General features: G+C 42.4%; 1 protein-coding gene across 1 annotated transcript; it reads right to left on the reverse strand.

Annotated features, from left to right (window-relative positions):
* Positions 1-2962: 2962 nt before the first annotated feature.
* Positions 2963-16067, reverse strand: C1H10orf88 (chromosome 1 C10orf88 homolog). The gene is made up of 6 exons (XM_038335416.1): positions 15878-16067; positions 15089-15295; positions 14040-14112; positions 11211-11417; positions 9920-10374; positions 2963-3578 (listed from the first exon to the last, which is right to left on the reverse strand). Exons 1-6 carry the CDS (start codon positions 16039-16041, stop codon positions 3344-3346), a joined length of 1341 nt encoding a protein of 446 aa, XP_038191344.1. The 5' UTR covers positions 16042-16067; the 3' UTR covers positions 2963-3343.
* Positions 16068-19469: the final 3402 nt, after the last annotated feature.

A 19469-nucleotide genomic window follows, 5' to 3' on the forward strand; every position in this document is an offset into this window, starting at 1 on the left:
AAATATGAGTGTGGGACTAAGGGAGAAGCATCCTTCACTTCTGCCTAACAGTCATACACAGGATTTTGTTGATTTCCAGTTATATCTGGAGAGGGTTGTTAAATGTAAATGTGGTCACAGGAAGACTTCTGAGGTATGCTGGACAGGATTACAACTGTAACACTCTAGACCACAGGGGTGGGGGCAGGAATTTGGGGTATCTTCACTGTGAACAAAAGCTGTTTTGTTAGTGGGATTCCCAGAAAACATCCAGGAGAACATTAAGGGCATACTCAAAACCAAGTACACTCAGGTCTTAAACCTGGTTTATTGCCACCTTAACATTCTTTTAGGGTTTTTTCAATAAGGGTCTCACTATGTAGGTAGGTTTGGCTAGCCTAGAACTTGCTATGTAGACCAAGCTGGCCTCCAACTCAGAGATCAGCCTGTCTTGGCTTCTGAGTGCTGGGATTAAAGGTGTGCACCATCATGCCCAGCTTTTTAACTTTCTTTTTTGAAGATGTTTCTATATAAGAGAAATATTGCCTATATGTTGGCAGCCTTTAGAGCAAATATTAGTGGTGACTGTCCTGGAACTCTTGATTTTCAGGTAGTAAGAGGCTACAACCACACTTTAGAGGGGACGCTCCCTTCTCTCTGCATAGTCTTATCTGTGTATCCCATCTCGTCCCCTATCACCCAGAGCAGTGAAGTAGCTCCAGGTATGACGGGACAGGGATGTGAGCTCTGCATCCCAGGCCTAATCTAGCAGGGACAGGACCTGAGAAACACCCATAAACTCAGGCAGGGAAGCACAACACAGAACAACACATACAGTGAAGGGCAGAAAGTCCAGGTCAACTCAGAGCACTCCCTTGAGCACCTCCTGCTCTCCAATACTGGGCTCTGCAAGAGAAGATTTGGGTGCACAGGCCAGAGAATCAGTTCAGGAAGGAAAGTCATGGCTGGTAAACACCAAGCTAAAGAAGATTCAGGCTTCAAAGAGGTACACGCAAGACATAGAGATGGAGAAGGATCCTTACTATGAGAAGAGGGCAGCTGGGGACAAGGTCTCCCAAGGTCATCAGAGATAGACAGGGAGACCACAGGCAGTTAAGAGCTGCTGGGGGCCAATCCCAGGAAGGTCTCAGAAGACCTCCTAGCTCTACTGAGTGCTGGCAGATTCTAATCACTGTCAGAGAAAGAAGTCAGAGAGGAGAAAAGAAAAGAGGACGGTTTTATTACAAAGCAAAAGTACACACAGCAGGCAGTGAGGACTCCTGGAGCCCTTATGCACAGGCCCTTCTTGGTGGTCTTATTTTAAACTATTTTTGACTAGGGCCATTTGACAAGGAATTGTCATGGCAGGGTGCACAGCACAATATCAAGCGTGATATTCATTTGCCATAAACATCATATCAAGCTGTTACCTGAATCTGGAGGTTCTGTTACCAGCCACTTCTACCAAATATATATGTATGTATATATATTCAAGAGACAGAAAAAGAAAATGGGTTTTGCTTACAGTTTCCGTCAGAACTGGGGGAACATGGAGGTCAGGGAGATGGTCCTTTCTCCCCACTTTTCTTATAGCAGTGTTACAATCCACAGAAAAGAAGAAACAAAAGTCAGACAAGTATATATATGAATATGTAGACTGAGCTGTGAAATAACTCATGAGGGCCGGGCAGTGGTGGTGCACACCTTCAATCCCAGCACTCGGGAGGCAGAGGCAGGCGGATCTCTGTGAGTTCAAAACCAGCCTGGTCTACAAGAGCTAGTTCTAGGACAGGTTCCAAAGCTACAGAGAAACCGTGTCTCGAAAATCCAAAGAAAAAGAAATAACTTATCAGAACTATGAGCCATCTTTCTGATGGGAAGGTGTGGGGGCATTCTAGTAGGCTCCAGGCTATTCTCACCCCCAACACAGGACTTCCCGGAGAGGTTGCAGTTCTTCAGGGTTCATGTCACCCTATGACACACACTGGATCCTTTATGAGATGTGTTTCCATCTTTCAGCCTTCTTGCTTTCCTGTAAGATCTCACTGGCCCTGCCTGCTCCCTGGTCAGGCCCTTTGTGGATCAGGGATTTGCAGTGGAGATGAGGCTGGAAAGGTGTGTCAGGCTAAGATGGAGATGGTTTCAAAGCCTTCAATTAGGGCTATGGTCCTGTCTTACAGACCTGGGGAGCCCCAGCTAATGAGGGCACTGGGGGCACTACCAAGTCATGCAGGTATTCTGTAAACTCAGGAGAAACCACGACTGCCAAAAACTGCCAAAACACTAACTGGAGCCGTAGTGAGCTCAGAAGGTGACACCTTACATCTACACATGGTATGACTATCCCACCAACCATGGCCCAAGACCAGCAAAAGTGTGCTGTGTCCCATATGCTATGTCACCTCTGCCGTATGATCGAAACCAACAGGCATTTAAAAGAACAGTTTGCCAAAACAATGGATAAGTACGAAATATCCTTTTCTTGGAAGAAAAGAAGTAAAAAAAAAACCCAACATAAACAAATTAGCAAACAGGGTTCTACTTACTTCCAGGTGGTCTTAAGAGCAGATGTGTTTAGGCACAGCTGCATCACCACCATGGACATAACAGTTAAGCTCTGAAAATTCAGTCTGCTGATTGAAAACTCCTAGATTCATACATCTTAATCCTCATTTTAGGTTCTCAGAATGTCACACATCATACATGCTAGAAAGGGGCTCTGGGAGAAGAACCTGTCAGTTCCAGAAAAGAATTTCCTTCCATTTTACCTGCAGCACCACATCTGAAATAGCATTGAAAACGAGCAATCTACAGCTGCACTGCAATGAACCAGAGCACTGCCCCTCGCTCGTAAACTACCCCAGTCTGCCCCAACACTGCACACAGTCATCTCAGATAAACAGCATGAAGTATAAACCGGTAATCCGTAGGAAAGAGTCCGGGTATCCAACTTTCCGAAAATTAGAAAAAAAAAATCATATCATTACTTTTCATACTCCTGAGATTATATTTCACAGGTATCTGTATAAATAAAAAAATCCACTTCAAACATATGTCATATACAATACAAACCAATGAATTGCATTAGAAGTCTATGCATATCCTAAAAACTCGAGCAATACAAGTATACATTTCTGTAAGAGTGAAAAATATAGCAAGCAAATAACTTACGACTGCATCAGGGTAGCTGATGGTGCAGAACCGGGTCTACAGTAACAAGTGCACTAAAAAGGGCACTGAGGTCACCATGTAAGACAACAATCCTTCAAAGGACATTAAAGACTTGATTTTCATAACCTTTTTGGATTTGGGCTTTGTAATAAATATGTAATAAATATCTGCAAGAATTGGGTATGTTGATAGCTTATCTCTCTCCATTGGAAAGTCTTTCTCTGGAGTCATAATGTCTTAGAGGCATCCCTGGGGGTGGGGAGTTGGGATTTCGCAGCAAGTCCACTAACAAAGCCATTTTAGCATCTATGTGCTCCTGGAGCTGACAGATCCTCTCATCAATGTGGTCCATAAGCTTCTTTTCCATGAGCTCCATGTTTTTAGAAAGAACCTTTTCCAAGTAGGCGCAAACAGGCTGTTCTTCCATCCTAAAAATAAAAATGTAAGGTCTATCAATTTTCTCTTTCTGATGACAAAAGCAAAGAACTGAGCTAGCCAAAGGGCACCCAGGCTGCACACTGCACCGGTCTCTAGCGCGACCCTCCCCACGTCACAGTCCAGCTCTAAAACCCGCAACAGTGGCCACAGTGCCGAATGCACAGCACTCTCCTACTAACTGCTTTGTCCAGTTAGACAACTGCGAACGACATAAAGCAAAGATAATCAAAGAACAAACCGAGGCTGTGGCTGTGTTGCTGGAGGTCTTTCTAGCATGTAAGAAACCTTGGGTTAATCCCTAGCACTGCATAAGATTAGGTTTGGTGGTAAGGGAGACAGCTCAGTCTACAAGAACTGCCCTGCAAGCATGAGGACCCTTGATTCTAGAATACAAATTAAATATTAAAATTAAAATTAAAATATTGAAAGCTGGGGCTGGAGGGGGGGGGATGGCTCAGTTTGGAAAGAGATATTCAAGTGTGAAGAGCTGAGTTCACACCCTCAGCGTACCCCGTAAGAAACCTGGTGCTATGGCCTGTGCCTATAACCCTCATGCTGGGGAGGCAGAGATGGTGTCTGAATGGCCAGCTAACCTTGCCAAATCAGGGAGCTCCAGATACCATAAGAAATCTGCCTCAAAACCCAAAGTAGGACATGATTGTGAAAGACACCCAAAACTGACCACTCCCTTCCACCCACATTTTACACACACTTGCATGTACACCTTCATACATGAATACTTACTACATAAATTTACATACACATGGCAGCCATGGTAGTGTGAACTTAAAATCCCAGAACTGGGTACATAAAGACAAAAGGATCTTAGCGACTCACTAGCCAGCCAGTCTAGTTTTCAGTGAGAGACCCTATCTCAAAAGACAATGAGGATGGCTTCTTAGAACAACACCTGATGCTGTCCTCTAGCTTCTACATGCTGAACATGCTTCACCTCCAAGCACACACCAACACAAAGTGTGACACACACCTGTAATTCAGCACTTGGGAAATGAACCATGAGAATCAAAGTTCATGGTCAAACTGTGGTCAGTCAGAGACTTGCCTGGGTGTGGTGGTTCGAATGAGAATGACCCCACAGGTTCATATATTTGAATGTTTGGTCCATAGTTAGTGGAAATGTTTGGGAAGAATTCAATGGTGTGACTTTGTTGGAGGTGTGCCACTGGGGGTGTGGATTTTGAGGTTTCAAAAGCCCACACCATTCGCAGTTAGCTTGCTCTCTCTGATGTAAGCTCTCAGCCACGGCTTCACTGATATGTCTGCTTGCCTGCCTGCTGCCATGCTCCCCACCATGATGGTCATAGCCTCTAACCCTCTGGAACCATAAGCTTCCAAATTAAGTGTTTTCTTTTATAAGTTGAACTTGGCCATGGTGTTTGTCATGGCAATAAAAGTAACTAAGACACTGGGCTATATGAGAATCTGTCTGAAAAAAAACTACAAGCCTTCAGGAAAGGGCTGTTAATGAACACCAGAACAGGGAACCTCAAAGAGGGGCCTATAAACCTTGTGCTCTCTCCCCCAGGAACTCAATAAAGTCTAAAGTATGTTTGTACTAATAGAATGATGTTATCTGACTCTTTCATCCTTATGCCCGTGTGAACACACAGCGGCACTTTCCAAATGTACATGAGAAGTAAAACCCGTGCTCTAATAACTCACAGAATTGGCAGCAGTAAATTCTCCTCCTAAAATGCCCTAATACAGTGGATTTAGTATATAAACGTGCATTTCAGACACTAACTTGCTTTGCCTTCAGTGTTCTTACTAGTTACAAGTTATAAGGTAGCATATAGAAGATTGTAGTCATCAAAAGCTAATATAGGTTTTCACAAATTAAAATATAATTTTCACTAAAGTCTTAAAAGAATTTGCTTCTTTTTCATACTTACATTTACATATGATGGTTTTATTATTTCCTAACTATGAAATAGAATCAAAACCAGCACGCTAATATTTATACAAAATGTATGTAGAGCTCTGTGCCATTTTATCATATGCACAGTATTCATCCCAACACCACCAGTCAAGACGCAGAATCTCATCCTGTCATCCCTTTGTCCATTCCCTTTCCCAACTCCTACTAGTATGTCTCTACCATCTGCCATGTGGCCACATGGGTCTGTTGTTCCTCATCATAAATTCACCCGAAAGCCATCCAGGTTGTTGTTGTGTCTAACTGCTGATTACCACTCCACACTATGGAAATACCAGTTCTTAAATTGCCTGTTACAAAATATTTTGGTGTTCCCATTTTAGAACTATTACAAATAAAGTTTCCCCTGGGCAGTAGTGGTGCATATCTTTAATCTCAGCACTCAGGAGGCAAAGGAAAGCTGATTTCTGTGAGTTTGAGGCCAGCCAGGGTTACAGAGTGAGTTCCAGGACAGCCAGGGCTGTTATACAGAGAAACCCTATCTCAAAACAAAACAAAACAAATAAAGCATCCAAGAACAATTGTTTACTGATTTTTATATGGTCATAAAATTTCATTTCTCCAGGATAAAAGCCGAGGAATATGCCTGTCAGGTCATATGATAATGTGCATGTAGTAATTAAATTGCCAAATGTTTTGGGGTGACTGTATCATTTTATGATCCCAGCAGTAAGCTGTGAGAGATCTAGTTCTCCATGTGCTTGGGAGCATTTTTAAGTTTTAGTCATTCCAAGAAACACACAGTTACCCTGTGGCTTTAATATGCATTCCCCTGGCAATAAGGAGGCCATGCTGGCCACCCTTCTTTGTGCTTGTCTGCTTTCTATGTAGCCTCCCTGGTGCAAGATTCCTTGTTTCCTGTCTGTGTTTTACTCAGCATTATTTTAAACACTGAATTAAGTGATTTCTTTGTATGTTAGGAACAATTCATTTGTTGAATTTGTGATTCAGAAATATTTTCTTCCAGTTTATATTAAATCATCGTACGAGGTCTTCCACAGGCATGAGTCTGACATCTTGCTGGAGCCTACACATCATTTTTTGTTTGTTGATCATGTTTTTTATGATGTATCTAAGCATTTTTCCATTGGACTCCAGGAGGTCCTCCCCTGCATTAGAAAGTTTCAGTTTACTTTTTGCTGTATGGCCCATTAATGTTCATTTTCTTTTTTTCTTTTTTTTTGGTTTTTTCGAGACAGGGTTTCTCTGTAGCTTTGGAGCCTGATCTGGAACTAGCTCTTGTAGACCAGGCTGGTCTCGAACTCACAGAGATCCGCCTGCCTCTGCCTCCCGAGTGCTGGGATTAAAGGCGTGCGCCACCACCGCCCGGCATTAATGTTCATTTTCATAGGTGTGAGGTTTATTTTTACCTGTTGATATCACAATGGCTTAGCACCACCGTTAAGACTGCTCTTTCACAACTTAACTGCAATGCTGCCAAGCCACCTCTGTGCTTGTCCCATCCACCTGCGTGTCCTACTGCCTGCTAGTGCCTGATGCTGCAGCTCTACCACATCCCGAAATATGAAATCATTTTTCTTGCTTTATTCTTTTTAAACCTGAAGTACATCAAGCACATATATCAATTAGGAGAGTACTGTTGCTTTTACTATGCTGAGTACATCTATCAACATGGCATGTCTCTACATTATTTTAGACTTAAGCCTTCTCAAGATTTCTTCTATCAATATTTTATAATTTTCAGTTCACAGATCTTATTTTCTCAGCTATGTACAATTATTTTATAGATTTTTAAATGTATTTACATATATTTTATGTATTTCAATTTATTTAGTCGGGATTCCAGGGTAACAGTAGCTTCAGAAAATGATGTCTTTTTATTCCCCTTTGATTTTCTGGATTATGTAAAAAATGGTGTTCTCTACATGTTTGGCAGAATTCTCCCATAGAACTACCTAGGCCAGTATATTTTTTCGCATGAACATTCTGTGTTGGCTTTCCATCTCTGTGATGGTATCTGAGAATAACTTTCGGGGTTACTTGCTTCCTGGTTTCAGAGTTTTACAGCCTGCTTTCCCATTGCTGTGGGTCCAGGGTGGACTAGAAAGTATGGGAGATGAGTGTGTGCCAGAGCAAAGGGGCTCACCTCATGGCAGCCAGAAAACAGAAGAGAACTAGGGAGGGGTCTGGGATCAGACATTCTCCAAAGTCATGCCCCAGTGACCTACTTCCTCCAACAAAGCTCCATTCTTATCATCTTCAAACACTAATGAAGTACAGCTCCATCAGTGTCCTCATGATCCAATCATGACTCAATGACGGGATCCATAAAGTAGAAACCAAGCCTTCAATATGGGGGAGGGGGATGGGATGATGACACACAGCACATCCACATCCAAACTTTAACACCCTCCCATTACAAATTCAGTAGTATTAGTGGTTATAAGGTCATTCCATTATCATTTTGTGTTGTGTTCTGTACGTTATGGTTTTTAAAAAGTAAATCCATCTCCTCTAAGTTATTAAAATTGTGAGCATGAAGTTACTTCCACATCCCCTAACTACCAAGGCTCTTAGTGAAATTTTCCACGGTATCTCACACTGGCAGTCTGTATCCTCTCCCTTATTCTCTAGTCTTGTTAGAAGTTCAGCAACTTTCATAAAGTTTTCAAAGAATCACCTTTTCATTTCGTTATTTTCTCCATTGTTTCCCTGTGTTTATGAACATCCTCCTCTGGCTTTCCGAACGCTAGCACTGCAGGTTTGTGCCACTGCTGGACTTTGAATTCAGTCTTTAATGGATCAAAATTATTCAAACCATCTATTTCATTGCTTAAATTTTTAAATTTTTTAATTATGTGTATGAGTGCTTTGCTTGTATGTATATATATGTGCCATGTGTGTGCCTAGTGGCCACAGAGGTCAGGAGAAGGCACTGGAACTACTAGGGCTAGAGTTACAGGTGGTTGTAAGCCATGCGGGTGCTGAGAATCAAACTAACAAATGCCCGTAACTGCTGACCGTCTCTCCAGCCCTTATGTCAGGTTTTGGTAGTGGTTGTGCCACTGTCCGCACACCATCTTCACCAAGGCAACAGATGACGCTACCAACCCTGCCTTCACTTTTTAGACACAGCCCACAAACTATCTCTGCATTTTTACTTGGCTTTATAAATTTTAAAAAATATTTCTGAGACTTCTTTTGTGTGTGATGTATATGTTGTACACATGTTCATGTGGATGCCTATGTGTACGTATATATAAGCTTATAGAGCAGGAGGCTGTCACTCTATTTGCTGAGACCATCTCTCAAGGAACCTAGAGCTCACTGATTTAGTAAAACTAGCTAGCCAGCAATCCTCGGGGGTCCTCCTGTCTGGGTCTCCCCAGCACAGGATAACAGGACTACAGGTGGACACCACCACACTCGGGCTTCTGTGTTTTAAACACGGGGTTGGAAACTCAGGCCCTCATTCTTGCACAGCACGCACTTCACCAACTGAGCCGATTCTCCACACTTCTTCAATCAGATAAACTGCACTGTTTAATCATCAAGTGTTTGGACATTTTCCTATTGTCTTTCCATTACTGTTAAATGATTTCTTATCTTTCTGTATGGGCTGAGAAAATACTCTGATTTCAGTCCTCTTAAATTTGATGAGGCTTTTTTATGACTTGATACAATCTTTCTGTGACTCTTTCACAAACATGAATAAAACTATTCTGCTTTTGTCAGTAGAACTTATACTAAGTGCTGATGTAAGCATGTTGGTGGTTGGGGATATTTTCTTTCAAACTAATCTAAGCACCATTTTCAGATGTAAACTTTAAATTAAGATTAAATAGTAGAGGAAAATGGTTCATCTGAATTATGACCAGGGTTCTGTATTTCAGACTAGAATACTATTTTGACCAACGATATCTATGAAAAGGATTAGGAACATGCTACTTGGCATCTTAAGCAAACAGATGCTGCACAGAGAACAGGTTGAGACCAGAGGAGAAGAGTTTCTACACTATAAATAGTTCCCATCCTACTACAGTTTTTTGACTAAAAATGTAGCCTGGAACAAACACAAGCTACAAAGGCAATTTGTTACAATGGCAAGCATAGCACACCTCGCCAAAACTTGTAAATTCTCACAGTTCCTCCAGATTCACGCACACGGCCTTCTAATGCACCCCTTAGTTGATGGCTATAATCTTCCACAAACGCCTGAGACTGTGCAACACCAATTCTAGGCTCTCCCTTTGGTGCAGCCCGTCCTACTCTATTCCTAGTGAGTGTGTCAAGGATGAACTGGAAAAGCTGGAAACACTCTCCAGGTAGCGCACCAAGGCAAATCTGTTTCCCTCCACCTGACTCTCCCGCGTACCAAGTCTCAACAGTATTTGCTTTAAATAAAATACTTACGAAACCCCAGCAGTGCTCTCTCGGGGCTTGTAGCTGTTTTCCTGCCACTTGGCACTATGTCCCACGCGGAGATGGTTGACCTGACTGCATAAATTCTGGAGAAAAGGCAGCAACTCAGAGCTGGGCACATTTGAGTTGCCACTTGCCTTCTTTGGTAAGAAAGAAGACACTGCATTTTTAAGATCACTTTCAAGAAGGGAATGGTTTTGTGGCACAAGGTGGCACTCATCGTGGTTTGTGGTATTTCCTTTTCCAGATGGCTGCGTGCTTTTATCAATAAGAGCCTTTAAATTTTCCGTGATGGCTGAAGGTGTCAATCCAGTTCTAAAAGGAAAAGGTGTAGAAGACGCTTTATCTAGGACTCCTGAAGAAGGTGAGGACTGCAGCGCAATCAGATGCTTGTGGCCTGTGGTCCCCAGCATTGACTGAAGCTGATCTCCAATGGGAAGACAATTCTGAGCAAGGAAAATAAGCAAATATTAAAGAATGAAGGCTGAGCTTTGGAGTGGTAGCTAGAAGTCGGGCAATCTGCACTCTTTCATTGATCCTCAGTGCATCCCCATGAAGAACGTTGTTACTGTTAATATTAAAAGAGAGGAAACCAAGGTGAAAGGTTCCTGCCCACAGAAGCCAGACAGTAAGTGACAGTGCTGGGACATAAACCTAAACTTCTGTCAATCATTTCATATGGAACAAATTAAAATATACACTACTATGACAGCAAAATATACTAACAGGCTGTAATGTTTTCACTACTAAAGGCTTCCTTATGGCAGTAACATATAAGACTAGCCATAATAGTTGATCATTTTCTTTTAGATTTGTTTATTTTTATGTATATGTGTCTATGCTTGAGTGTATGTTTTTTATCTAATAATTTCCTTTGAGTGAAACTCATGGAATAAAAAAATATTATTAATATAATAAAACCCGAAAAAACGTAAGAACTTAAATTAACCCACTTCTATTAATCTATGTGCTGCCCCAAGGCTCGCGACATTTACCTCTCCAGCATCTTTTGCTTACTCTCCCTCCGGCTAATGACCTTCTCTCTGACTCCACCTGCCCTTCTTCCCAGCTTCCTCTGTGTCTGGCTGTCCCACCTATACTTCCTGTCTAGCTACCGGCTAGGTCGGCTTTTTAACCAACCCGAGTGACAAATCTTCACAATGTACAAAAGCATTATTCCACAACATCAAACTCAGGTCATTAGGCTTATACAGTGAGCCTTTGACCCACTGAACCAAACAAACCAGCATTTTAAAATTTAATAAAATCAATCTCTACTTGCCTGCTGCTGAAACCTAATCATATTCATCAGCTGTTGAGCTCCGGGAGATAACTTTGACCCCATTGACTCCATTATGGTTTGGATATTGTCGAGGTCTATCCGTGATCCTAGAGCAGAAGAGCTTGGTGAAGGATTTGCTGACCTTGGTCTCACGTGCACCACAACTTTACTGATGAGCACACACTGCTTTTCACCGAAGGATAGCAACTATCATGAAACAAAAACATTCCAGGAAATAACAGTAGTATTAAAAACAACCATCACTTAAGGTAACTCCTTAGTATTACCAAAACAAGACAGGGCATTCAAGGGTCTAAAAATTAACTCAAAGTGCATTTAAAGTTTCTTTATAGTCATCAAAGTTAGAAAATAAATTCAAATGCATCATGAGGCAAACACCAACTATTTAAATAAAGAAATCCTTCCCAAGCCATAAGAGCCACAGAGAACACGAAAGCTTTCTTTACTTAAAGGAATTAAAACTAAGCCACACCTGGCTGGTGGATAGTGCAGTGTTCAGCACTTGACTGACGTGCTCAAGGCCCTAAGTCTGAGTCCTCTGTATCACCAAGAGAAAGAAACCTAAAATCCCTTGATCCTAGCATTCCCCAGTTGGCTTTAATATTATTTAATATAAAATAAAACTGTCCAGATGACCATATGGCATTTACCTAACTCCTAAACATAATTCAGTCTTCTCTAATTCAGAAATGAAGGCTGTGATGCCAGAGCTACTTAATATGTAACAGCTAGTAGTAGTATGTAAAGTGGGGTTCAGGGGGAGTTTCTAATGGGGTGAAGGATACTCAGGGGTGTAAGTCAAGTTTGGAACCCAGTTCCCTTGGCTTTTATCACCATAGATTTTCCATTTTTGTATGGTAACCAGGGTCTCACACATGCGCGCTAGGTCAGTGCTGGTCATTAATTCATACTCCCATCACCCTGACAGTTTAGGCTGTGCATGTTTCTGAACCAAAAGACATTTCATATGTGGTATAAAGGAAAGGGCTCTAAATCAGACACATCTGAGGTTAAATTTTCAGTTCTCCTATTTCACAACCTGTGCAATCCTGGGCAAATGGTAAGATGACTTTGCATAGAGGCTTGTGTGTCAATATAGCCACTATAACACTGAGTAAGTGCTCAGAATTCTGAATTAGGAACATTTACACAGCTTTCAAACAAGCCAAAGGGATTCCCTAATTGAAAAGTTCTCTTCATACTAACACATACTTCCATGGAACAGTTACAAAATATATTCACTTTGAGAGACACATAGACTCTTGTCACAAAGACACAGATCAATAAAACCCCAGGCTCTACAAACTCTGAGTCACATACGTGACAGTCCTCAACAGTTAAGGAAAAGCCCGTTAGTACTTCCCTTCTTTTATCTAAGTATTTTTATTTTTTAGTTTCTTCAGACAGAATCTCAATGGGCAGCACTGGATGGTCTGGAACTCACTACACAGACCAGGCTGACCTCAAACTTGTGATGTTCTTGAGTGTTAGTATTATAGGTGTGTGACAGCATACTAGTCCTTACTGTCTCCTTTAAGTTGTATAATCCCAAGAGGCTTTTTCCTCAGTGACTACAGTATATCTTTGTTTTTTAGACAGGGTCTCTCTCTCTCTCTCTCTCTCTCTCTCTCTCTCTCTCTCTCTCTCTCTCTCTCTCTCTCTCTCTCTGTGTGTGTGTGTGTGTGTGTATCATACTAAATAATATATAATCAGTAAATATGATGATCTTGTTCCACTAAATTACAAGCAACATGGAGACTGGCTCTCCATTTTCTTGTTTTTCAAGGGAGTTTCCTTGTGTAGCCCTGGCTGTCCTGGCTGTAGACCAGGTTGACCCCAAACTCAAAGAGATCCACCTGCCTCTCTGCTGAAATTAAAGGTGATTAAAGGCGTGCACACCATCGTCCTGCAGCACTTCAATTTCCTATTGATACTTCTAAATGCCTAGTGCAGTATCTGTTATCAACAGGTACTAACTATTCACTAGATAAATCACTTCATTCAAATGCCTTTACAAGCTATTCGTTTATTCTGTTTAGACTTACGGAATAAACAGTTCTGTGAACTGTGCTCTTCAACAAAAGTCATTTGTTCTTTTCTTGTCTTTAAACTGAGGCTTACTGTCTTCTGGGATAATAAGCACATAATTTTGGATATAAAACAGTTCCAAGAATTTGGTTTCTAGGGACCATTAATTTTTCTCATGAAGTAGGTCCAGAGAAAAAAAAAAAAAAAAAAAAAAAAAAAAAAAAAAAAAAAACTGGCATTGGCCAAAGCAATCATTGCCAACAGAGTTGAATTCGTTTTTATAACATGACTTGAGTGCTCCAACTCAGCCCCTAGTCCTAAACTGACAGCAGCATTAATGTTTATCTCAAGAATATTTTTTCTGGATGAAGACAACAGACCAAATTCCTTGAAATTTCTGGCTCTTCTTTGAGCTTTTCCTTCATTCTTTACATACACGGTCAGTTTTGCTTCTGCCTTTTGTAGAACTATAGCCTTATAGAAAGATTTTTAAAATGTTCTTAGCGGAGTTTCACAAGGTTTCAAAATATAGTACTACTATATTAATAAAACATTTTCTATAACTAATAAATTACCCCACTTTAAAGATAATTTTAATGTCTATCAAGGGATTGATAACTTTCAGAAAATAATATCCATTTACAAGCTAACAAAGCATTTCTGAACTAAACCTAGGGACCAAGTCAGACTAACTGTACTGCCAAACCAAGAGAAAATAAGTATGTATAGAACTAAAACAATCCGATTAACTTTAAATCTTAAAATTTAGTGATGACTTACCTTTATTTTACAAGCATGGGTGGGAGGTTCCAACTTTAGGTATTTTTTGTACAAAAGAATCTTTTCGTGTTCACTAAAATAAAAGAATTCATTTTTAACAGCCAATGATTATAAGCATTCATACATACTTAAGAACAAAGGTGTCTTGGGATTCCCTTTTCCCAGGCAGGCACAGAAAGTCTGAGGTTCCTGACTGGGCAGCAACACGTGGAGGGGCTGTGCCTCCCACATGCCAGCTATGTGGGAGAACAAAACATAGGAGCCCACAGCGTATTTAAGAGTTCTGTAAACACGACTATTGTTTCCAACATGCATAGTACACACAGAGTTTGGGTTACATTAAGGATGGATTTGGGCAGAACCTTGTAAAGAGTCAAGGGGAAAAAAATCAGAAATGGTCCATCTTATAAGAGGTTAATGAGCACGCTGATGTGGTGGTCTTCGGTTGATACACCATTTGGAAGGAGCTTTCTAGAAGGGAATATATATATATATATATATATATATATATATATATATATATATATATATATACACACACACACACACACACACTCAGGGTTTCAGAACGCTTAACTGTTGTAAAAACAGACCCCAGACCCCACTGAGTTAAATGAGAGCAACAAGAATGCTTTCTTTTGTTTGTTTTTTTGAGACAGGGTTTCCCTGCGTAGCAGTCCTGGCTGTCCTAGAGCTCGCTTTGTAGACCAGGCTGGCCTCGAACTCACAGAGATCCACCTTAAAGGCCTGCACTACCACAACTGGCTGAGAAACAAGAATACTTACCAGGACTTTAGTCTAATAAAACTCTTCCATTAATTATCAGTGTCCCACCAATTCGCTTCCAGTTAATTAGTCCTAAATTTCCATATTGATAAACCCACTCATCTGCCCTCTCTTTTTAATTTTGAAGGCTTAGTGTATTGGTATGTTTTTAACTTCTCTCCCCTAACTCCTGGTGTCGATGCTAGAAGATCTACAAATGTTGAAAGAGCCAAGAATAAAGACACTGATTCAGACAAACGCTTTCACCTGGACAAGTCACAAACCTGTCATCCAGGACAGTGCAGACATTCTTGCCCCGACTGGTTCCACAATACTCCTCTCCTACATATACTTCCATGTTTCTTGCTGAACTCAAAATGCCAACCGAGAGGATTTCTTCACCCCCATTAGGCCCACACTTCAGGTAAAGGAAGCAGGGGTTTTCTTCTCGGGAGCTCAGGCTGCTGCTCTTTAGACTCACCAGATCCGGGCTGAGAAGGAAATCGATAAAACATCACACAGAGAACTTTTCTGAGTAGACCCATAACCCACCTCTTCAAACTCACTCCCACTTGCTCCGAGGGCCAAGAACCTTCCCCAGCACCCACGGGGCTTCATAAGGATCGCTGGCTTGAGGCGTCAAGGCATTTCCCTTCCACCTTCCCTAGACCACGGCCATTCTATTCAAATCTCTAATTCATTCGCAGTCAATTAAAAGCGCTCACAGTGTGTAACGAAAGAACAACGATGTATCTTTCTCTAAGTTGCCATGCGTGGTTCTTTATGGTTGGACTTGTCCTGTTCCAGTGCCCCTGAATAGAAGGTTGCCTGGTTTCGGGGGTGGCGGCGAGGAGGATTCTAACAGGAGCCTGTGGCGGTGTCCCCGCTGACTCCGGGATCCTGAATCGGCGTTTCCAGGCCTCTCGGCCCAGCAAGCAGCCCCTGCCCGCAGCCTCGCCCACCTCCCGGCCCCGCTCCCTCAGCCCACCCCGGTCGGTCCCGCGGCCTCGCTCGGCTCCCATCCTCCCCACTCCACGGCAGCGTGGCTGTCACCCGGCCCCAGCCCGGCGCACCCCGGAGCTGACGGCGCCAGCAGCTGCTCGAAGTTCAAGTCCTGGGCATCTGGCCCAATCCGGGTAAGAAGGAAGCTTTGGGTCAGCGCCCCGCACGCCGCATCCCAGGACGAGGTCAGCGTCGGGCCGCGGTCCAGTCCTGGACCTTCGGTCGCGGTCTCCATTCTGTCTCCTCCAGCCCAGGCAGCGCCGGAACCTCTCTCGTGGAGCTTGCGTTTCCTTCAGTGCAGAGCGGAGGTGAAGGTTCAGTACAACTTCCGGTTCTTTCCCGCGGCCCCCGCCCCTCCCGCTCGGCTTCTTCAAACCCCGGGAAACCAGCCTCCATAAATGCGCATGCGCATATCGTAGAAGTTTGTTCTAAATCTTCGCGGGAGGCAACTGAGGACTTCGTTGGTGTCTTTCTCGCTCCAGTCTCAAGTGCCGTGCGCACGCGAAAACCAAGATGTTTATTTCGACATTGGCTATGGTGGTCCAACCAGCGGACCAGCGGACCAGCGTTGGTTTGGGGGCGGACGGGGCGGGTTGGGGACCCTGGGATAGTCCCAGAGAAGATAGGTGCAGACTCCTTAGTTCAAGACACCTTAAAACCAGCTCTCAATCTGGAGACCTCGGGAGGGACGCCCGGCCCTTCCTACGTCAGCTTGTGGAGTATATGCTGAGCGGGCCAGATTTGGGGCAATGCGACCAAGGTTGATGGTGTTATCCCACTCCTCACGTCACCCCAGTGGGCTGTGGAGGAAAGTGTGGAGCTCAGTGTTTAGCATCGCAGAATACTATTGGGTGACAGAAGGCATTAAACAGCTGAACCGATGGTGGCACTAAGATCAGGCTCCTGGGCCTCAGGAATGAGCTGGAACATGGCGTGCACGTTCTAAATGGCAGAAATATTACGGTTAAGAAACGTCCAGCGGACACAAAGCCTACACTGTACCTTAATGTTCTGCACTCTTGGCCTTGACAAGAAATGGCAATTTTCCTCTGTCTCTGCGGAAATAAATTCTACCGTCAAGCTTTCTGTGGGAGCAAGTGGGACTTGAAACTTCATAGAACCCACAGGAAAGCAAGCTAGGTATTGTCTGACTCTAGCGGCTTTCTGAAGTGTCTTGTGTAGATAACTTTAACATCTTTGGGGTTATAGACGAATTTTCTTGCCCACCCCAAAAGATGTTAAAGTTTCTACAAAGAAATGTGGAATACCCGAATTTCGAAGTCGTGTTTGAGGCCATACAGTCTCTGGAGAATGGTTTTGTTCACCCATAACCCAGTTATGTCTCAGAACTTAGGGTTCATCACTCAGAAAAAAAAAAAAAAAAGGCTTTCCTTTAATTTCCACTTTAGTCTGTATGTGTAACCCTGTCCAAAAATGTATGTGTCTTCTGGCAAGAAAAAGATGGTTGGATGTAATTTTCTGGAGGCAGTCACCAGGGTGTATGTAAAGTGTGTTCATCAAGTTTGAAAGAAAAATCAAAGACCAATAAAAACAAAATCCAGAAATAGCAACCTTTAATGTCCAAAGGCCCAGTATGTGAGGACTTTGTAAAACTCACGCGTTCTAAGTTGTCATCGTTCCTCTTCCGTATGTCACAGGGCTCGAGGTTTTTATTCCAGCCAGCTGGGACCAAGGTGTGGCTCCGAGTGTCCAGAACACAGATTTTTAAGGGCAGAAACCTGAAAGTTGAGGCATCTCACTCAGCAACTGCAGGGGACTTTGTAGCATAAGTAGGTTTCACAGAAGCTGAGATAAGCGTTTAGCTATCCGAGGGTTCCGCACAAACAGGCAGCTAAGGTGAATGGTTAGCTGGAGGAGGTTCCGCACAAGCAAGCAGTTTTAACAAAAGCTAAGATAAGTTAGCTGGGACCTTCTGACCTTTGGTCTCTAGAATAAATAGAGTTGGGTAGTTTTCTGTGGGATTCCCTGGTGTCAAGATCAGATTATATCTGGAACTGGCTTCAGCAGGAGTACAAGATGGAGGAACCTCTGCATTGTCTTGGCCTGTCACACTGTATTTCCTGCTTCCTCTGGTCATGAATTAGGTTAATATCTGTAGACATTCCAAAGGGAAGTATACTCTAGAAACGCTAACTTACAGTTTTGTACACAAGATTAATACCGTGTGGATTTTTACTTCTTTAAATAAGGCTGATGAATCAGAAAACTAAAGACACTTGTCATAAAGACTCCTGCCAATAAATCACCATTTCTTCATTTCCTCCAAAGCTGTTATCTTTCTTCATCTCTGCTTGTCATGTGTTGAGGCACTACCTTCATCTGAACCATCCTGGGCTTTTCTTCCCTGAGCCAGGAACCTATTCTCATCCCCCCATATTATCCTCTGCTCTGCCCTCTGCCCTCCATCCCTTCTAGTGACTGATGCTGCTGACTGAGCCGGCATCACCACGCCTGGTGAACTCTGATCCCACCTTCCTGCCAGGCTCCTCCTCCCAGAACACTATTTCTTTCCAATAGTTTTGACAAAACAAGAAAGCCTTTATCATTCATAGCCAAATTTGAATCTCTGTTATAAAATGGAATTGATTTATCTGCTGCATTACAATCTTTGAAGGATTTGCAGTCCCAGGCTTGGCCGGTTTCCATATTTGCTTCCCCTTCCAGCTACATGCTTGTTGATAAGGAATTGTTTTGTGCTTGTGAAGTTAAGAACAATTCTACTGTGTGGACTTGTTAGAGATAGCAGCTTTATCACAGAAGCATAACAAAGCAAAAATGGTGACTATTTGGGCTTCTTTTAGAAGCCTGTGTGGTTATGGTTCAAAGCTGACCTCAATTTTAGTATGTAAGGAATTGCAAAGGATTTTCTTCTTGTTTTTCCTTTTGAAAGCATTAAGAATGTTTGTTAGTCACTGGAGGTAGTGGTGCATGCCTTTAGTCCCAGCACTCAGGAAGCAGAGACAGGCAGACCTCTGTGAGTCAAGGCCAGCCTGGTCTTCGTAATGATTTCCAGTACAGCCAGAACTACACAGTGAGACCCTGTTTAAAAAAATAAAAAAGGTTAGAAACTTCCCAGCAATAACCAATATTAAGTTAAATAAATCAGGGTTTTGATTACCTATTTTAAATGGCTATAATTTATTGATACATAAGAACTCATTATACCCTCTAAGAGACTATTTCAGATCTGCGCTCACTGGGGCATGGTGGTACATGCCTGTTGTCCCTACTTGGGAGGCAGGTGGAAGGATCCCTTAAGCCCACAAGTTAGACACTGAACTTGGCAATAGCAATAGCAAAAAAAAAAAAACCAAAAAAACAAACAAAAACTGCCTTCAGAATATGAATCAACACATATTTGAAAGTTATATTTTAGAATATGAATTATTAATTTTCTTGATCACCTTCCTTCGATAATGAAACCATTTAAACCATCTTAATTTTTAAGTAGTGAGATCTTAGTGAATAAATATACCTGCCTTTTACCCAGGAGTGTATGTTCCAACAAGGTGGTTATAGGAAATTAATTTCCCTCTTGCCTAGAACCACATAGCTATACTTACCCTCTCCCTTCCCCTCACCGGTCACAAATTCATTGGTTACCTGCGGGAATTGATGGGATGTTATTGGCGTGGAAAGGAG

This window comes from Arvicola amphibius, chromosome 1 (assembly GCF_903992535.2).
Source record: "Arvicola amphibius chromosome 1, mArvAmp1.2, whole genome shotgun sequence".
Classification (NCBI taxonomy): domain Eukaryota; kingdom Metazoa; phylum Chordata; class Mammalia; order Rodentia; family Cricetidae; genus Arvicola; species Arvicola amphibius.

Bases quoted from the DNA above. Each gene is read 5' to 3' on its own strand.
- C1H10orf88 (XM_038335416.1), bottom strand. From the start codon at position 16,041: ATGGAGACCGCGACCGAAGGTCCAGGACTGGACCGCGGCCCGACGCTG. The intron at 15,296-15,877 runs GTGCGCCGGGCT...TTTCCTTCTCAG, and splicing joins CTGGCGCCGTCAGCTCCGGG to CCCGGATCTGGTGAGTCTAA. The intron at 10,375-11,210 runs GCAAGTAGAGAT...TTCCTTGCTCAG, and splicing joins TGATTAGGTTTCAGCAGCAG to AATTGTCTTCCCATTGGAGA.